General features: G+C 33.0%; 1 protein-coding gene across 3 annotated transcripts in view; it reads right to left on the reverse strand.

Moving 5' to 3' along the window:
• Positions 1-23,011, reverse strand: part of LOC138704585 (brachyurin-like) — a 103,641-nt gene that overhangs the window by 45,660 nt on the left and 34,970 nt on the right. The window contains exons 3-5 of one of the 3 annotated variants that reach the window (XM_069832634.1): positions 21,060-21,222; positions 13,420-13,571; positions 9,525-9,623 (exon numbers count right to left, since the gene is read on the reverse strand). The exons of the other annotated variants lie outside the window; for them this stretch is intronic. Coding sequence (XP_069688735.1) covers positions 9,525-9,623; positions 13,420-13,571; positions 21,060-21,222 — 414 coding nt within the window. The remainder of the gene's footprint in view (positions 1-9,524; positions 9,624-13,419; positions 13,572-21,059; positions 21,223-23,011) is intronic. 3 annotated transcript variants of the gene reach the window in all.

Genomic DNA, 23,011 nt, shown 5'->3' on the forward strand with positions numbered 1-23,011 from the left:
GTTCGTCTTTTTTTAAATCTTTAATCTACAATAACACGCTGTATCTCAAATCTGTGAGCTGTTGTTTTTAAGGGGTTAGGTATAGCTTACAGCAGTAAAATTTTTGGAAATATTCAACATTTTTTTTTCCTCCATTACTGTATCTTGTACATGAATGAAAATTGGTAAAACACTCTCCTTCTGCTATATGAAAAAAATATTTTTACGATTCAAAAAAATATTTGTATTTTTTTTTTTTTTTTTTTTCAAAATTTAAAATTCACTGTGCAGTGATGAAACGTTTCCCTCATAACTCAAACTTGTTAACTTTTTCATATTCTCTCTCTTTTATTTTATTGCTGAAACTCATGTTTACAATATCATGCTCTTTCAACTACGTTCCTTAATAAACAATATTTTTTTTTTTTATTTTGTGTTATATATTTGACCATTTTTTTAAATGAATTTATTTTTTATCAGACAATCTATCAAAGGTAGAGAAGTTATTTTGCATCATATTGTAGGTATGACATGCATAAATACACACAAAAAATTTGATCACAGAATGTTGGATACTTTTTGAGTTATGAAGAAAATGCTTCATCACTGCACAGTGAAGTTTGAATTTTGGAAAAAAAAAATATATATATATATAAATAATTTTTTTTTAATCGTAAAAACATGTTTATCATATAGCAGAAGGAGGGTGTTTTACACATACTAATTTTCATTATTGTACAAGATACAGTAATGGAAGAAGAAAAAAGTTGAATATTTCCAAAATGTTACACCTTTAAGCTGTACCTAATCCCTTAAGAAATTGAAAGCACATTACAATGGAAAGGACATTCCAGTACACTTCGGGAAGGTAAATTCTCCGGAATCAAAATTCAATTGTATAGTTATGATCATATTTTCATTTTGATTTTCAGTAGGGATGGGTTTAGGACTTGCTTTGAGGCTAGAAGAGATTTTGATTTGTTTTTATTTTTATTTTTATCTATCTATCTATCTATCTATCTATCTATCTATCTATCTATCTATCTATCTATCTATCTATCTATCTATCTATCTATCTGTCTGTCTGTCTGTCTGTCTGTCTGTCTGTCTGTCTGTCTGTCTGTCTGTCTGTCTGTCTGTCTGTCTGTCTGTCTGTCTGTCTGTCTGTCTGTCCTGTCCTGTCCTGTCCTGTCCTGTCCTGTCCTGTCCTGTCCTGTCCTGTCTATTTATTTTGCTAATAATTGCAACATAAAATATAATATAAACAGAAAAACATTAGCTCGCTCCTTAAAGAGTAGAACTCGTGCTCAGGGGCGGATTCCTGAATTGAAATTAAGAAGTATATAATACAATTTGTCCTATGTCTACTACACAATAAGAATATATAAATTTACAATTTTTCAATTTTTATAAAATCCATACATAACTTTTTAAATTTAATACTAAAACAATTATAATGCACAAGATTATAATATTTAAATATAAATTTATTATATATTCTTGGGCCTAAATTACTACTATGATTAAAAACTGTAGCAGTGTTACGTTTTGGTTCAAAAAATGTTATAGAATACGTACTTTTTGTTTAATAACTATGAGAATACAATAATTCAAAATTATTTCCATTTTATGTATGAATTTTATTAATACAATATAATAAATTTGTCTTGTTTTCAGAACATTAAAGTCTAAATACAATTTTTGAGATGGAAAATCACTATGTTTACGAAGACATACTTTAATTATTTTCTTCTGTAATAAGTAAAGTGGATTAAAATTGGATTTAAATAAGCTACCCCATCCTATAATTCGACACATAATTAGCGATTGAAATAAAGTTTTTGAAGGACATGTGCTATTGAAGTCCATAGCTGTAGAAAAGCAATACATAGCATTTCATTGAGATTCTTTCCAGCCGCGCGCTATTCTAGTGAGAGCGTTTAATATTTGCGGACGTAACGTACCAGTATCGACAAAACCTGGTTTTGTGCGGTAAACCAAGCTCCCCGCGGCTGCAACTGGTAGAAACCTCGCTGGGACGCACTAGGTTCGTCTTTTTTTAAATCTTTAATCTACAATAACACGCTGTATCTCAAATCTGTGAGCTGTTGTTTTTAAGGGGTTAGGTATAGCTTACAGCAGTAAAATTTTTGGAAATATTCAACATTTTTTTTTCCTCCATTACTGTATCTTGTACATGAATGAAAATTGGTAAAACACTCTCCTTCTGCTATATGAAAAAAATATTTTTACGATTCAAAAAAATATTTGTATTTTTTTTTTTTTTTTTTTTTTCAAAATTTAAAATTCACTGTGCAGTGATGAAACGTTTCCCTCATAACTCAAACTTGTTAACTTTTTTCATATTCTCTCTCTTTTATTTTATTGCTGAAACTCATGTTTACAATATCATGCTCTTTCAACTACGTTCCTTAATAAACAATATTTTTTTTTTTTATTTTGTGTTATATATTTGACCATTTTTTTAAATGAATTTATTTTTTATCAGACAATCTATCAAAGGTAGAGAAGTTATTTTGCATCATATTGTAGGTATGACATGCATAAATACACACAAAAAATTTGATCACAGAATGTTGGATACTTTTTGAGTTATGAAGAAAATGCTTCATCACTGCACAGTGAAGTTTGAATTTTGGAAAAAAAAATATATATATATAAATAATTTTTTTTAATCGTAAAAACATGTTTATCATATAGCAGAAGGAGGGTGTTTTACACATACTAATTTTCATTATTGTACAAGATACAGTAATGGAAGAAAAAAAAAGTTGAATATTTCCAAAATGTTACACCTTTAAGCTGTACCTAATCCCTTAAGAAATTGAAAGCACATTACAATGGAAAGGACATTCCAGTACACTTCGGGAAGGTAAATTCTCCGGAATCAAAATTCAATTGTATAGTTATGATCATATTTTCATTTTGATTTTCAGTAGGGATGGGTTTAGGACTTGCTTTTAGGCTAGAAGAGATTTTGATTTGTTTTTATTTTTATTTTTATCTATCTATCTATCTATCTATCTATCTATCTATCTATCTATCTATCTATCTATCTATCTATCTATCTATCTATCTATCTATCTATCTGTCTGTCTGTCTGTCTGTCTGTCTGTCTGTCTGTCTGTCTGTCTGTCTGTCTGTCTGTCTGTCTGTCTGTCTGTCTGTCTGTCTGTCTGTCTGTCTGTCTGTCCTGTCCTGTCCTGTCCTGTCCTGTCTATTTATTTTGCTAATAATTGCAACATAAAATATAATATAAACAGAAAAACATTAGCTCGCTCCTTAAAGAGTAGAACTCGTGCTCAGGGGCGGATTCCTGAATTGAAATTAAGAAGTATATAATACAATTTGTCCTATGTCTACTACACAATAAGAATATATAAATTTACAATTTTTCAATTTTTATAAAATCCATACATAACTTTTTAAATTTAATACTAAAACAATTATAATGCACAAGATTATAATATTTAAATATAAATTTATTATATATTCTTGGGCCTAAATTACTACTATGATTAAAAACTGTAGCAGTGTTACGTTTTGGTTCAAAAAATGTTATAGAATACGTACTTTTTGTTTAATAACTATGAGAATACAATAATTCAAAATTATTTCCATTTTATGTATGAATTTTATTAATACAATATAATAAATTTGTCTTGTTTTCAGAACATTAAAGTCTAAATACAATTTTTGAGATGGAAAATCACTATGTTTACGAAGACATACTTTAATTATTTTCTTCTGTAATAAGTAAAGTGGATTAAAATTGGATTTAAATAAGCTACCCCATCCTATAATTCGACACATAATTAGCGATTGAAATAAAGTTTTTGAAGGACATGTGCTATTGAAGTCCATAGCTGTAGAAAAGCAATACATAGCATTTCATTGAGATTCTTTCCAGCCGCGCGCTATTCTAGTGAGAGCGTTTAATATTTGCGGACGTAACGTACCAGTATCGACAAAACCTGGTTTTGTGCGGTAAACCAAGCTCCCCGCGGCTGCAACTGGTAGAAACCTCGCTGGGACGCACTGTATACACTTAAATGATGGTACAATCACAATCTAGTATATACAGTCACGAAGCTTAATACTTACTAAATATGCAAACATAGACAGTTGAAATATGCATCCATAGATAGTTGCTCACCACCAGGATCACTACTATCGCCTCATCACAGACTCTTTCCCTAGCAGACCATAAAATGTATTGTATTTTTGATATCCTGTTCTTTTGAAAAAATTAACACCTTCCTTCCACTATTTAAATATGAAATACATAAAGTTTATATATTATTTTCATAAAATATATATATTATATTCTATATACTCACCTTCCTGGATCTTTGTAAGAATAACTCTAACTTATGTTTCTTACAATTTGTAGTACTACAAACATCTCCTTGTCCCATATTATTATTCAAATTATTGTATTTTAGCCATTTACAGTTATTACAACCGATAACGAACTTTTCACGAAAATGTGAAATACGGCACAGTCAATGCCTTTTCGATGTAGACCAGGCCGTAATGTTTGTTCGGGTTTTCTATTTCAGTGTATGGAGCTCAGTGAAATATTATATTATAACTTTATTGCTTATCATTGCTAAGCTCTATTTAGTGTAATGTGTTATAAGTTCCGTTTACTTCTTGTTGCATAATATGTTGCAGAAATAATTACAAAACTGTGTTATTTTAATGTGAAGAGAATTGTACATGTTAACATAATCTGTTCGCGTCAACATTTCAAGTTTAGAATGGAAGCTATTTTGAGGTTTAATGAAAAAGAATTTATTTTGGGATTTCAATTTAGCACATCTACCCTCCTTAATTTTAGACAAAACATTTACCATACCACTCCTATGAAATTAGTGTATGTACAATTGTGTTACTTCATCTCTTAAGTAGTAGATAAATGCAATAATTCAGTACTCAATTGTAGTATTAAAATACAGACAAATTGAATGTCCGGGGTATCATGCGTGACATTATGCTTAATTATAATGTATGATTGCGAATTTAGGAATATAAGTTAAATATAGTAAACATAACCTATAATTTTCTAATTAATGGCAAGGCATTGGAGATCACGCAATTTAAACAGAAAGGGGCAACTGGTACAGTAAACATAACCTATAATTTCAACATATATAAATATCCGTGCGGCGCAATTGAAAATTATTGAATCGTGCATGAATGAATGTACAAGAATTTCGCAATATTTAATCGAAATAAAGGCAGGTATTACACATACGAACAACGTAATTTTCACAACATAAATAATATTACATCTTAACTCGCAAGTAAATTATGTCTGAAGTGTCTCATAGTCATTGTTTTAAATTTTATTAATGGAATTACACTACATTTAGAGAAACATATGTTACTGTTTATGCATTCCAATTAATTTATATGATTGAAACGCCGCCCTTCGTGATCGGGTTAAGCGAGTTACATGGTCTGCCTTACGGCCTGTATTAGATCACGATGGCTGTTGCATAGTCTATTGTTCCTAGTACTCACAGCGCTCCAAGCGGCTAGCAACTACCGCGAGATTTGCAAAAAATCACCCCAAGCTTCGTGACTCTATATAGTAGACTGTGATGCAATCAAATGAAGAATTTAAATTATTTTGCAGTGACCATAAAAATTTTACTTTAATCTACAATGATAACCGTTGTCAGGGCTTCTTTTACCGAAAGATTCTATCTTCACCTTGTAATGTATTCCCAAGTTGCGAGTTTAGAAATTAGGCCTATAGCCTCTTGCGTTTTCGACATCCAAACGCCATGAAGATAAAAAAAAATGATAAGTTACAATTAGTGTTTCATTCATAAAGTTATAAAAATTGCTTAACAATTTCGGCAATTAAATTTACACAACCTCTTCGTACACAATTTTTGTTTTAAATTATTTTATTTCCTATTTCATTGTTAACGTTTTCTTATTATTAACATTATGAATAATTCCAGTTGTAGAACCGAGGAAATACCGTACACAATATTTAATTTAAAGAGGACAAATTAGCTAGATTTGTGAACTACAGTATTACTGAATTTATAGATGTTTATACAGGGACATCAATTTATTTTTACTAACATTTCAATATTAACCTGGCTATAACTTTAGAGAACCGGAAACACCGTTCGCTACCCACTTCCACGGCTGGAGTTCGATGATACTGGCGTAAAATACAAACAAATCACTTTACTAGGTATAGGAAGGAAGAAAAGTACTTCATCCATTTACGTAAATTAGGAAATATCGCGATTTTGAGTTCGATAATTTTCATTAGGTTTTTGTTTAATCAAAATGCAGTACTATATTAACAATAAGTGTTTTTACTCACGAACTGAGTTATCCATGCGAACGTATTCATTATGCAGTGTATATTATACTGTCTACAGGACATTAGCATACAATTTAGAGAATGAAGTTAAATTGAAAAATAATCATAATATGGATATTTAAACTCATATTTGAAAATGGTGGCCGTTCATTTCGATACAGGCTTCAGTTCTTTTGTGCATATTATTGCACTATATACTAATGCATCTAATTCCAATTGCCAGTTTCGTCCTTCGTACTAGTAACTCATGTTGAAATAATTCTGTACCTACTCTATAAAAGAGTACCTTACGTACTGTAAATTCAATCTTCACTTCTTCCGGACCCTCAAAGATAAAATTACTCAGACATTCTATCTACTGTCCGTCCAAGTGGTTATGCCGCAGGATCGTAGAAATCACGGACAGTTAATTACTCAACGAGGCCCTTTCACTTAAGTTATTTTAAACAGTTGTATAATATTACGTAAACGTCCAATTCCTAACAGAAATTAATATTTTCAGAAAAGAGCTAACACAGCCCAGCTTTTACAGAGGGGCGTGCAGAAGCAGGTGGGGGAAATCGGGATGCGACGTAGGCAAACGAACAGTACCTGTGCGAAAATATGGTTCAATATTGAAAGCTCTTTCGTCACTGGAAAACGCGAACATATTTCTGGAACGTACTATACTCACTAACTCAGTGCTGCTTACTATACGCGGCCTTGATTCTGTCTGGAGAACAGTTGGAACTTCATTAGTAGAAGGAGTGGGAGTGAAGTACATTAAAAAACTCAGGTACAATAAAAATTGAAGTAAAAATTAAATGATGTCCCTGTATAACTCGGACATGTTAAATAATTTATCCTTATTCCCGTTATTCATTCACGGTCTTACTAATAAAAACTCTATATACAGACCTTTAACTATCTTATACTTATACAATGAGTAGCTCATTTATACGTGGTGTGTAAATTCCTTACTAATAATCACTATATACGTCGCTTATAACAGTACAACTGTTGCACAGCTACGTCATAGTTTCGTCATTACTTCGTTACGAAAGATAATAGAATATCTGAGGTTCTCTATTGCATCCGGTAGAGGGCTCTAGTATGGCGTGTTAAGTATCGATAGTACAACTGGCTCTAATCGATTACCATACTATATTTTGGTCAAAGAGTACAAGCTACAGTAATATTATTCTAATTATTCTGTGCTCTTTGGTTTGTTCTTCTTTGGTTACTAGGCAACCATCATCATAAAATGACAGTCGATACGAACAGCTGTTAGAGGGGCGGCCATTTTTTCTCTATATACAACGCTTAAACAAGGGGTTTCGTGTATATAACTACTGCAAAGGAATTCCCATTGTATAGTTACAGGCTGTTTATACGTCCATCGCTTCTGCATGGTTTATTAGTAAAGTTTTCTGTCTCAACTCTGCATAAGTCTAGTATAAAAACTATACACGGTTTATTAGTAAGACTGTCAGTATATAACATAATACATACGTGACTTTTCTCGAATTTATTTACGAAACATACAATTCTGCATAACGCAGGTTAAAATATGAAATATGTATTAGGCTAATAATAAGAGAAAGTAATCACGAACGGGGATCGACACAGAAAATTTTCTTGACAGGCTAAATAACTACTAAGCGGCTACAAAAGAGATACAGAATGCATGTGTATAATGTTGAAATCTGTTTACGTGAATATATATTTCAATCAACAAACATTTACATGTATAATTTCAAGGTTGTTATCATTCTAAATCTTCATTTCGGTTCATGTTCTTGTATATCATAACGCCAGGATTAGTTTCATTTTTATTACTGGTTTCTATATGCATGTTGAATTTATGTCAAACTTTGTATCGTTTTGTACTCTGTTAAAAACACGGCCGACCAATATATGTTTCCGTCCCTTTGCATTATGGTTTAGATTTGGATAAAATATTGTTATGTATAACGAAAGCTCATACCAAACAACATATGAAAGTTACAGGAGCATAATGCTAGTGCTCCAGTCAAACCTTACATTTCGTTGAACAATGAACGTATTACATTTAAGTATTGAATAAGTACGTAATTGAAACCTATTGAAAAGTAGGCTATTGTGTGGTCGTTTTCATTACAGCATTATATATTATGACTTTTAAGGAACCCGGAGGTTCATTGTTGCCCTCACATAAGCCCGCGATTGGTCCCTAACCTGTGCAAGATTAATCCAGTCTCTACCATCATATCCCACCTCTCTCAAATCCATTTTAATATTATCCTTCCATCTACGTCTCGGCCTCCCCAAAGGTGTTTTTCCCTCCGGCCTCCCAAGTAACACTCTATATGCATTTCTGGATTCGTCCATACGTGCTACATGCCCTGCCCACATCAAATGTCTGAATTTAAAGTTACTAATTATGCCAGGTGAAGAATAAAATGCATGCAGTTCTGTGTTATGTAATTTTCTCCATTCTCCTGTAACTTCATCCCCCTTAGCCCCAAATATTTTTCTAAGGACCTTATTCTCAAACACCCTTAACCTATGTTCCTCTCTCAAAGTGAGAGTCCAAGTTTCACAACCATACAGAACAACCGGTAATATAACTGTTTTATAAATTCTAACTTTCAGCTTTTTTGAAAGCAGACTGGATGACAAAAGCTTCCCAACCGAATAATAACACGTATTTCCCATATTTATTCTGCGTTTAATTTACTCCCGAGTATCATTTATATTTGTTACTGTTGCTCCAATATATTTGAATTTTTCCACCTCTTCAAAGGATAAATTTCCTATTTTTATACTTCCATTTCGTACAATATTCTGGTCATGAGACATAATCATATACTTTTTCTTTTCGGGATTTACTTCCAAACCGATCTCTTTACTGGTTTCAAGCAAAATTCCCATGTTTTCCCTAATTGTTTATGGATTTTCTCCTAACATAGTCACGTGATCCGCAAAAACATGGAGCTGATGTCATTACAGCAATAGGAGAAATATTTTTGAAGAGGTTTGTGCTAAAGGTTTGTGAACATAACGTCATTAATTTTTAAGGGAGACAAGTAAATGTTATTTCTATTCGTGTTACATTCTTTTGTTTGACTATAGATATAAGTCTTAAGCGTAATGTACTATTTTAAATTCAAGTAGCACTACCAGAAAATAGTAGAAATGTTATGCTTACCATCAGAAGTTTTTCCCCATCCACTAATGCGAGCACTTTCACCAGCAAAAGTGTTAAATTGATCAGCCCGTGAGGGCAGACGGATAGGGCTGATGTAGTCTGAAAAGATTACACAGATATTTAAGGCAATCTCTATATTATCTGATGTTTTAAATTAAAATTTCAGCAAACAGAAAAAAATGTGCCACATAATTAATAAAATGATTTGTGCAATTTCTCTGCTCTATGTAATAAAAGGATACGGGTATACGTGATTTAATCGAATGCGCCGCCTAATGGATTGCATCCACGCATCCGCTGGCTGATTATACTGCCTGCTCATAAGACCATTTAACAATGCTTTGACTGATACAGCGTATTTCCAAATTCCAACGGTAGGTGCAGCAGCAACTAGCCCATCTGTATTTATATGCTACAAGCTATATAAAAATGTTCTGTCTACTTTGTACCAGTGCGACATATTGAAGTGTATTACAAACATTAGAAACGTGTGTCAGAAACTCTTGTGCATAAATTCGTAAAACTTCTACATAGTAATGTAGGAAAGTTTCACACAGAAAAAGTTTTCCGGTTTTCTTGTTAAGAGAAACCCCTTTCTCGGAAAGAAGTACTGAAACTGTAATTTCCTGGGGCATTAGTTCATATTTTTATTGAATTGCTTATTTTCGAAAGTCCCTATTTGAAACGTTCATATATTTTTTGTAAGTCAACAAAATCTGTTAGCATATCAAAAGATCATAGTCTCCTGTAGTTTTTTAAGAACAAAAATTATTAAATAATTTTACAAGTTTCACAAAATATATTACTAATAGTTGTAATTTTAACTTGAAAACTATTTTTAATACTGTGACGTAGGATCTACTGTAACTGAGCAACTCATTGGCTTTCAGATTGTAAATTATGTATGTCTTATTGTATTTCCTCTTTTTTTAAGACCAAAGAATATAATGCCTTAATGAAGCTATTATAGTCGCGAAACAAAGTAATATTATAATCACATAATATAAACAAAAAGCATAGGACCTGTATCCACAAGCGACTTCCTTGGCAATTAAGGAGCTACCATATAGCGGAATTTTTTTCCTATTCATGTTACATGTTGGACCATTAAATGAGCAGGCAGTATAAGCAGCCATCGGATACTTTCGAGCAGGCGGTGATCGAATATAGTAAACATATTCGATAAGAACACTGATAAAACAATCTCGAATGAAATTTATTGTAATCAACAATAGATTTCTCATTGCTTAAACAGTGTTGGTACTGTTTGTAATCCTTGTATGAGTGTTATGTTTGTTTTCATTAATATTGCAGTAATACTCACTTGCGGCTTTTAAGGAACCCGGAAGTTCATTGCCGCCCTCGCATAAATCCGTCATCGGTCCCTATCCTGAGCAAGATTAATCCAGTCTCTACCATCATATCCCACCTTCCTCAAATTCATTTTAATGATATCCTTTCATCTACGTCTCGATCTCCTCAAAGGTCTTTTTCCCTCCGGTCTCCTAACTAACTCACTATACGTATGTATTTCTTGATTCGCCCATACGTGTTACATGCCCGCCCATCTCAAACGTCTGGATTTAATGTTCCTAATTATGTCAAGTGAAGAATACAATGCGTGTAGTTCTGCGTTGTGTAACTTTCTCCATTCTCCTGTAACATCATCCGTCTTAGCCCCAAATATTTTCCGGAGCACCTTATTCTCAAGAACCCTTAACCTATGTTCCTCTCTCAAAGTGAGAGCCCAAGTTTCACAACCATACAAACCAACCGGTAATATAACTGTTTTATAAATTCTAACCTTCAGGATTTTTGAGACCATGCTGGATGATAAAAGCTTCTCATGCGAATAGTAACAGATAGGCCTATTTCCCATATTTATTCTGCTTTTAATTTCCTTCCGAGTGTCATTTATTTTCGTTACTGTTGCTCCAATATTTGAATTTTTCCACGTCTTCAAACAGTAAATTTCCAGTTTTTATATTTCCATTTCGTACAATATTCTGGTCACGAGACATAATCATATACTTTCTCTTTTCGGGATTTACTTCCTAATCTATCTATTTACTTTGCTTCAAGTAAAATTCCCGTGTTTTCCCTAATCGTTTATGGATTTTCTCCTAACATATTCACTTCATCCGCATAGACAAGCAGCTGTTGTAACCCGTTCAGTTCCACACCCTCTCTGTTATACTGGACTTTCCTAATGGCATACCCTAGAGGAGCGGTCATCAGCTTTGTGCACCCTCGGGCTTGCGTCTCTTACCCACAGAGAAAAGACTGTACTGTGTTGCATTCGTAGCTCCTGGCTGGTATGCTCTCTCCGTCTTCCTGCTGGACTACAGGGTATATTACGTTGTATTGCTTACCCCTTATCCATTTCAACGAGTGTAGACGACCACTTCCCTAGAGCAAAGTTAAGAAGTGAAGGTGATAGTGCATTTCCTTTCTTTAGCCCGGAGTGAATTGGAAAAGCATCCGACAGAAACTGACCTGTACGGACTCTGCTGTACGTTTCACAGAGACACATTATAATTAATCGGACCAGTTTCTTGGGAATACTGAATTCAATAAGATTATCAACAGTAATCTCACTAGACGTTTTGATTTATCTAGAGAAAATCAAAACTCGAGTGGGATTTAATTGACTATTACACGATTAGAAGAAAGTATATAAAGATTAGAAGTAACGAAGTACTCCAATACAATAAAATATTAATTGACTTACGAAAATACAACTGTCTTCAAATGTATTATTGTACCATCTCAACATTACAAATATTACGCTAGATGCATGCTAGATGGCAGTAGTGAGTTATGATTACTAGCAATGCCTTCTCGACGAGAAGTAATCGATCTATATGTTAATAGTCAAGAAGGCTTTGTTGATTCAGTTTCATTTTTATTAAAACAGTTGCATTCCACTTCAATTATCCGAATCCCAGTAATCAACGTCACTTGACAGATGATTTTCAATAAATCTTAATATTAAACAATCTCTGATGCGTGACAATCCATAATATCATATAGCAGAAGCTATAACATAACCTAAATAATATACACAAGTGTTAGAAAAGTTTTAATTAATGACGATGACATAAAAAATAAACATGAATAATTTTAAAAGGAATAATTATTGAATGTACAATTTTCAAATTTGAGTGTGGTTGGTGGTCCAATTGATGTTACATTGGACGTGTGCGTAATAGAAGTGGAACTCGTTGATGTAGGCCTGCATGGTGTATTCCTCAACTTATTCAGGATTTCCGAATGGTGCTCTTCATTTATTTGTAAATAGGATTTCAGAAGATGCATAGGTATGATCAGTGATTTTTATGAATTCCTGTTCTCGAATGCCAATGCGAGTCATATTTGAAACTGCTGTGCATCGACTGGAGTGGTTTGTAATTATATATGTATTTTTTTTTGACGTCCAGACCAGCGCAGTTTCAAATGTTGGCAAACAAAGAAACAAATGCTAGGGACGCGATAAAATTGTGCGATAAGCAGCCATGATTGATTGAAATACGTCCTTTCGTACAGTTTTATTGGTCAAAAGTAGTATGACGTAGTAAGAGTGTAATAGTCATAAAAAAAACTTCTCTCTTAACCGATTCATATGTCTTATTGAAATCTATGAAAACGTATGTAGGCCTACTGTACCCTTATAGTCCCCATTTTTTCTCCAATATCTATCGAATGCAATATTGTAGAATATTACAGTAATACTCTTTCTAAATGTATGTTTATAGATTCTCCAGTTAAAATTACTTTCCTCCCTCAAGTTTTTTTCTTCCGATTTATTCATTATGAGTGTTTCTCTTAAAATCAAGACTTATTTACATTGGTTTATGTTATACATGTGTTATAATCTAAGAATTAATATACTTACTATTATAATTCACACTGATTTTCACAAGACCAATGTCATTGCCGTTCCCGTAATCCTCATGTTTGATACTGGTTGCTGAAGAGACAATTGCAGAACCTTCTTCAGGCTCATAGTAATTAACAGCACCCAAAGTAACTATATATGAGGTACTCCTGAAATAACAGCAGCAATGGTGTTTTGTTTCTTTATTACAATAAACTTAGTAGCGAAAATGACGATACTTGTGTTCTGAAAAATAAGAATAGTTTAGTTTCATGGCTGAATTTGTTGAAGGATACTTTCATAAGGGTTAAAATATAATATAATTCAATATTATTGAAAATATCAATCGTAGCTATATTAGAAAGCAATGTGAAACTATGATTTATATGTGGTAAAGAAGGACTCAAAGATAATATTTATTTAATCTTCTCCTTAGCGTTTTAAGTAAAGAGTCCTTACATAATGTGCTATGAAGCGCCACATATTAATAATTTACTCAAAATAAACTGAATAGTAAACGGGAGAAGAGTATGGGGTAGAAGAAGATATCAGATGATAGACGACATTAAGATATATGGATCATATGAGGAAACAAAGAGGAAGGCAGAAAATGGGAAAGACTGGAGAAAGCTGGGTTTGCAGTGTAAGACCTGCCCTTGGGCAGAACACTAAATAAATGAATGAATAAATAAACATTTATGCTCGACCATGCCGAAATATAGGTATTTATACACCTGGTAGTAGCCCTTTAATGGACCTCATTAAAGTACACCTATTCATTAAAGTTCAGGTTTTCAACCAATCAGAAAGCACCATTTTAGAAATATGAAAGCGCAAGTATCAATTATTCTCGGATATGCAATCGAAAGACAACTAGAGAAACGTCACGGAGGCTGGAAATCCAATACTGTCGCAGAAGGTTGTATTCTGTTACTATAATAATTAGCGTTAATTGTAAATAATATTCAAATAAATTTAATTTGTGATCTCGATTTCAATGTCTAAATCAATTTCCAGGTTATATCAAGATTAATGTTCCTTTTACTCTCTAGATTATATCAAGGTCAATGACATTTGTTCCTCGGAAAAAATCAATACTTTCGCGTCTGCGCACATCTCACAATTTACGAGATTGCACAAGGTCACTTCCGCTCCCCAGTCAGATAAGAGTAATATGAATACTTATGAATAATTTCAAGTTAGAAATATGGTCGAGCATAAAAAGTCGAATGAAACTTGTCTATAATGGTAATTAAGACACTCGTATGAAAATTATGAAACTCGCTTGCGCTCGTTTCATAAACATACTCGCGTCTTAATTACTACCATTATAGGCTCGTTGCATAATGCACTATTCTGCCTTAATATTATAACATTAAATATATCCTGTAACATAAAAGGATTAACATAGACATGAAATAAAATGCTTTTAGAAGGAGTGAAATAAAATTTCAACTGCTTTATGTTTGATCCTGGCAGAGCAGATTTTAGGATTGAAGTTACATTTTTGCGAAAAATATGAAATTTGTGGGGTACAGAATAATGTCCTGAAAGCTCGAACATGAAAATGGCAACGAAGCCATTACAAACTTCGTCTTATTTTATATGAAGAACTAATCGCAAGATCTTTGCTAAAATCCTCAAACGGTTAAAACATGAAGGGCTCGGAGTGGAGGACATCGAATATTTTATAATACATAAGGTTGAACAAACCCGACAGGCCTTGTCTTGCACAGCGAACATGGACGAATATCGAACTACCATACTCTACAAACTTGAACCGAACATAGCGTCTGTAATGCACGACGCTACTACAAAGAGCGTTTGCCAGGACGTCATGTCTTTTAATATAATACAGGGCCGGGCATGAGAGCGGCTCAGTCTAGTCTGCCAGAGCTGCTCTCGCTCCGCAAGGCACTTCAATTCCAAGCCAGGGCAGAACGCTCACGCAGTGGCGGACTCGCATTACAGCTACCTTCCCTGCATTAATGTAACAAGACCCACGGTTGTTCTAGTCATTCAGTCTGTCAGTACATAATAGTTTATAAGGATATTACATCAATCCATTGTACAGTACAGAATTTATAACACTCTTATTAATTTAATGAAATAAACTTCGCTCTATGCACACACACAAATCATTAGGCTTATTTACATAACCCATACGCACATACTGCAATCTCCTCACCACGGTTCTACGAGACAGGCGTATGGCTTCCACTTCCCCTACTTGCTGTGGACAGAGTTCATCTGCCAGTATAATTAAACATCGCTTGATGAATTCACCTTCGTTGAATGTTTTCAATTCCTTTGCAATTTCGTGGCAAATTTTGTAGCTAATTCTCATGGCCGATTCACTAAGTGCATTATTGCCATCCTGTTTATATATAATATAATATAATATAATATAATATAATATAATATAATATAATATAATATAATATATATGATATGAAATGAAATGAAATGAAATGATATGATATGATATGATATGATATGATATGATATGATATGATATGATATGATATGATATGATATGATATGATATGATATGATATGATATGATATATGATATGATATGATATGATATGATATGATATGATATGATATGATATGATATGATATGATATGATATGATATGATATGATATGATATGATATGATATGATATGAGATATGATATGATATGAGATATATGATATGATATATGATATGATATGATATGATATGATATATGATATAATATGATATATGATATGATATGATATGATATGATATGATATGATATGATATGATATATGATATGATATGATATATATGATATGATATGAGATATGATATGATATGAGATATATGATATGATATATGATATGATATGATATGATATGATATGATATGATATGATATGATATGATATGATATGATATGATATGATATGAGATATATGATATGATATATGATATGATATATGATATGATATGATATGATATGATATGATATGATATGATATGATATGATATGATATGATATATGATATGATATATGATATGATATATGATATGATATGATATGATATGATATGATATGATATGATATGATATGATATGATATGAGATATGATATGATATGATATGAGATATATGATATGATATATGATATGATATATGATATGATATGATATATGATATGATATGATATGATATGAGATATGATATGATATATGATATGATATGATATGATATGATATGATATGATATGATATGATATGATACGATATGATATGATATAAAATAATGTGATGCGATATATGATATGATATATGATATGATATAATATAATATAATATAAAATGATGCGATGCGATATATGATATAATATGATATGATATATGATATGATATGATATGATATGATATGATATGATATGATATGATATGATATGATATATGACCATAAATTAATACAACTTGAAGAAAATGTTTCTCAGGTACATTATATTAGAGTATTTATTCGATATTTATATTGCATTATAAGTTATTATAGTACATTTAGTAATATATAATTTTAAATTATACACATATTAATGAGATATCATAGTATAGTATATTACAGTTCATGATATATAATATTATATATTATATATCGTAATACTTGTATAATTTAAAATTATATATTACTAAGTGTATAATAACTTTAATGCAATGTAAATATCAAATAGATACGCTAATATAATGTGCCTGAGAAACATTTTCTTTAAGTTGTATTAATTTATGGCGTTCATTACCAACATATTTGTCATATTCAGTAGCATGTTGTAAAGAATAATGTTGTTGGATATTGAACCTCTTGATCAGTTGGAGTGTTTTATGCCAAATTAAACACTTTGCTAATCCACTGCTCTCTACGAAAAATAACTACTCCTCCCATGATACATTAAAAACATTGGGAGTAGCGGTCCGCTTTAGTCTATGAGCGGAAGCTCCGTCTTCAAAGTTCGCCTTCATATTGCAGAGTCACCACTGCACCAACACTGAATGACGTACAGTATACATACGTCACATCTCCCGCGAGACAAGCTCTTTAAAGCACACAGCGCTCATTTCTCAGAATCACGTAATGTGCCCCTCCCTGATATAATAGATTGAACGTGACTGCCAAAGAAACAGTGTGCACATATCCCTGGATCGAATATGGGAAGGTTTTGTTTTGCGTAGTATTGACAGATAACACAGGCTGAAGGAACGTTAAGATTAGAGCATTAGCATACAGCTGACTTCCATTTAGTTCGGTATAGACGTACTTTGTGACAATGCAGTACACATTTGAACAGAAAACTCTCTCGCCAGCGTCTCTTACAGGCAAGCACACTAGTGTATTCATGACTCCAGGCGGTTACTCAGTATTTCAGTGACGACGTTTCATTTTCACCAGAAATTATATACCTAACTTGTTATCGGAATTCGGCATTAATAATATAATGAGGAACAGAATATTCTCGTATGTACTTAAATAAGCGTATTTATATAATTAATAAATACTTAGCATTTTCGTTTGTGTCAATAACTTGGAAGTGTTTATTTTGGGGCTAAGAGGGATGAAGTTACAAGAGAATGTAGAACGTTACATAACACAGAACTACACACATTGTATTCTTCACCTGACATAATTAGGAACATTAAATCCAGACGTTTGAGATGGGCAGGGCATGTAGTACGTATGGACGAATTCAGAAATGTATATAGAGTGTTAGTTGGGAGGCCAGAGGGACAAAGACCTTTGGGGAGGCTGAGACGTAGATGGGAAAATAATATTAAAATGGATTTCAGGGAGGTGGGATATGATGGTAGAGACTGGATTAATCTTGCTCAGGATAGGCACCAATGGCGGGCTTATGTGAGGGCGGCAATGAACCTCCGAGTTCCTTAAAAACCAGTGAGTAAGTATCATAACAAATCTCCGTCCCCCTCACGTATGTGGTACCTAAGAGGTTACGTCCAATTTCGGCTTCCCCTTGAAAATTTTCTAGAGCTCCTTCAGTGGAGCAGCGTAACCCGGAGACTAGTGGCCAACAGGCTTGGAGCTCACATATTTAGTTTCGTACAGCCCCCAACCCCATGTAAGGACGCGTTTGCGTACCTTTTAAATTTGTCCTCCCAATTCTCTTTCGATTTTTCGATTTTTTTTTTCGAAGTATCATAAGTACAAACTATTTATTTTCATAATATCTATATGTGGTAATTTTGAATACATATACAATTCTTGCAGTTTTATTTCGAGGTGTTTATGTTTCTTTATTCATTTATTATTGCTTTAAATAAAGAATTAACACAATTTCCCAGGAAACATACACTTTCAAGTTATTGACACAAACGAAAATGCCAAGTATTTGTTAATTATATAAATACGCTTATTTAAGTACATATGTCAATATTGTGTTCTTCATTAGGCCTACACTATTATTGCCGAATTCCAATAACAATTTAGGTATATAATTTCTGGTGAAAATGAAACGTCATCACTGAAATAGTGAGTAACCGCCTGGAGTCATGAGTACACTAGTGTGCTTGCCTGTAAGAGACGCTGGCGACAGAGTTTTCTGCTATTTTCCTAAGCACCTTATTCTCAAACACGCTTAACCTATGTTCCTCTCTCAAGGTGAGAGTCCAAATTTCACAACTATAATGAACAGCCGGTAATATAACTGTTTTATAAATTCTTACTTTCAGATTTTTTGATTGCAGACTGGATGATAAAAGTTTCTCAACCGAATAATAACAGGCATTTCCCATATTCATTCTGTGTTTAATTTCCTCCCGAGTATCATTATATTTGTTACTGTGCTCCCGGGTATTTGAATTTTTTCCCCTCTTCAAACGACAAATTTCCAATTTTTATATTTCCATTTCATACAATATTCTCGTCACGAGACATAATCATATACTTTGTCTTTTCGGGATTTACTTCCAAACCTATCTCTTTACTTGCTTCCAGTAAAATTCCCATGTTTTCCCCAATCTATTGTGGATTTTCGCTTAACATATTCACGTCGTCCGCATAGACAAGCAGCTGATGTAACCCGTTCAATTCCAAACCCTGTCTGTTATTCTGGACGTTTCTAATGGCATGCTCTAGAGCAAAGTTAAAAAGTAAAGGTGATAGTGCATCTCCTTGCTTTAGTTCACAGTGAATTGGAAACTCATCTGACAGAAACTGATCTATACGGACTCTGCTGTACGTTTCACTGAGACACATTTGAATTAATCGAACTAGTTTCTTGGGAATATCAAATTCAATAAGAATATCATATAAAACTTCTCTTTTAACCCAGTCATAAGCCTTTTTGAAATCTATGAATAACTGATGCACTGTACCCTTATACTCCCGTTTTTTCTCCATTATCTGTCGAATATAAAATATCTGATCAATAGTTGATCTATTACGCCTAAAAACATACTGATGATCGCCAATAATTTAATCTACATATGGAGGTAATCTTCTCAAAAGAATATTGGACAAAATTTTGTACGACGTCAACAAAAGTGATATTCCTCGAAAGTTACTAGAGTTAGCCTTGTCCCCCTTCTTAAAGAAGGGTACGATTATGGACTCCCTCCATTATTTTGGTACAATTTCTTTTTCCCAGATAGGAAGTACAAGCTTATAAATTTCGTTAAGTAATGCACTTCCACCCTCTAGTATTAATTCTGCTGGAATTTTATCGTTACCTGGAGACTTACAATTTTTGCAGATTTTCTGTCCCAATTTCGACTTCAGAAAGTGTGGCTTCGGGTATAAATGGCTCAGCAATTTGTATTTCAATGTTGTTTTGTACTTATGATTATCTTTTTTAGTGCTAAAGGTACGAAAATTTGTGAAGAGTGAAAGAAAACTTCAGGAAAAAGCCAAAATTGTATCATCATGAATTTTTACATTTTTGGCTCAACATACTGTATATTTGTGACAAGCTAGGTCATGCCAGCGTAACGGACTCGCGGAGAGGACTCAGAAGAAGCAGTGAGGCTCACTTGTGCTGCTCCACCATTCAGATGTTTTCACCGTATTTTAATTTGTCGTAATCATTAACATGTAGGTTATATTTTTTGATCACTCTGAAGACCTTATTGTAAATTAGATGTTTCGAAACATTTTTAAACTGAAAAAGAAAGAGAAAAAAAAGTGTATCCTCGCATGAAGGGTTAAACAACGCACAAGGAGCTGCCCGCCAGTAACACACCGTTTTCTCGCATTACGTCATAATAATATCTCTGTGTAATGCTTTTTAACTATAATTATAGGCTTACATGCATCATTATTTCATGAAGAAGTCATTTCTATTGAAGAAACAATGTGAGTATTAAGAAAACATATAATTTTTAACAAGAAAGTACTTTCAGATTCCTGATGGATGTAGTTTTAGGCCGCAAGTGGTTATTCATGAAGATAAATAATTGTAATATCTGGATTACTCAATGAAGTGATCTGCCTTCTATATCCAAAAGCTGCAGCTGTCCTCCCACAAAGAGAGCGAAACAAATCTAGTATCTGAATAATAACGCAGTCCGCATTGTCGAAGAGCTTTGAATACTGCCTATACCGCGAGGCGCTCGTATCGTATAGTTTATTTAATATTCTCAACTAGATTTGCAGGAATTTAACTCACATGCAATGCCCTGCAGTAAGGACCCACTCGACTGAGATGAGAGATCCTCCACAGACCCAGCCGCTGTCAACCAAGATAGCAGCCTGCCATGGGAACTGGCCACGGACTGCTGTCTGACCGTTAGTGATTCTGGAACCTGAGTCGCGTATATGTACTTTGCCAACTAAATTTGAAACAAAGAGAAGTACAAAGTTAAGTAATGGAATACTCTACTTTATATATAATATTATGTCAGCAAGATAGAGATTGAAAACATGGAGCTCTAAATCAAGCCTACAAAATAATAAAACATTCAAATAGAACAGAGATAGATACAGCTCAGAGGACTATGAATATAATACCCAAGGAAAAATGTCATAGTTATTGCAAATACTTATGATTTGATCTCCGAGTAGGAACTGAAATAGACTATCTCATGAAGAAGGTTGCACCAAAATACACGCAGTAATATGGGCAGAATTCATAACACTCTGTAGAAACTTAAAAAGCATGATAATATTAATTTAGAGCATTTGAAATAATATGCCAGTGGTAAGTCTTTTATCTAAATTAGAATTCTGTGGTATTCTAGGGAATAAATTAAATATTTTTGGAACCTCTCTTCATAGTAGAAGGCAATTAGTTGCAATAGTTGAAAATTAGTCGAGTCTCAATAGTAGCTACCCAATATGGTGTTCCACAAGGCTCAAGAATTGGTCATTTACTATACTTTATAGCAATTAAATACCTTCCTGAATTTATTAAAGCTATAACAATTAATATGTATTCTGATGATACTACAGTAGAACCTCTATTATCCGTGGTAATGAAGGGGGTGGGCTGAACGGTTAATCGAAAAAATCGGATAATCCGTACCTTAAAATATTTTCGTAAATTTAGTGAATAATATTTACACTTTCGTAATTCCCTTCGGGTTTTGACGGTGTTGCATTTAATATGCTAGATAGTGGATCAGAAGTTCACTAATTTAAGTTTGGTTGTCAACGGCGGGTTTTTAAAGGGCAAGGAAGTTCCTTGTAATGGCTATCTGTGGAAATATATGAGTAGTGGTGGTCTCGTGTTTTAGATTTACAGACTTTATACACTCCAACCTCTTATTCTAATGCGAGATGAGCCACTGTTTCTCTTTCCCCAAACCATTCAAATATTTAGACTTTTTTTTCTATTCTTAGCATAACGACATTCCTTTTGATACCCGTAGAAAACAGTGGATATAAAAGTTATACAGTATGACAATTAGAACATTAGACCATACTGTGTAAGGAAAAAGGCTTGTAATAACATTCTCTAGAAAAAAATAACGTGCTAATATAATGTACAGTGCTTCATACATTTCTGCAGCAAAAAAGCGAAAGAAAGACAGACGGTTAATTCACCAATCGGTTAATAGGGTGACGGATAATCGGGGTTCTACTGTACATTCTTATGTTCTAGCTTTGCTCTGAATGAATTACATGCTCTAACCAACGATATTCTACACAGATGTCTTTATGGTTTCAATCTAATGTTTTTTTTTTTTGTTTAAGAAAAGATATCAACATAACTTTTAGCCTAAATCATTTAATAAATAAGGTCAAAAACTACATAAATTTTCTAGGATTTTGTAGTTTAACATGGAAACATCATATCGAATATATTATATGCACAAAGTTATCAAGAGTTTTATATTTGTTAAAGAAACTAGTGACTTGCGTCTCTCAAAATTATTTGAGATGTGCCTACTTTTCCATCTTTCAACCAATAATCCGATTTGCCTTAATTTTCTGGGGAAATGGTACCAAAATTGGGAGTGTTCTGATTTTGCAAAAGAAAGCTACTAGAATTTTATCCAAGTCAAACTATCTTGAACATTGTCGACCACTTTTCATACAGTCACAGATATTAAGCCATAAGTTTGATATATACGATCTAGTCCTTTGCACTTGACATAATATCGACACTTACTCACTAGT

Source organism: Periplaneta americana, chromosome 8 (genome assembly GCF_040183065.1).
Source record: "Periplaneta americana isolate PAMFEO1 chromosome 8, P.americana_PAMFEO1_priV1, whole genome shotgun sequence".
Taxonomy (NCBI): domain Eukaryota; kingdom Metazoa; phylum Arthropoda; class Insecta; order Blattodea; family Blattidae; genus Periplaneta; species Periplaneta americana.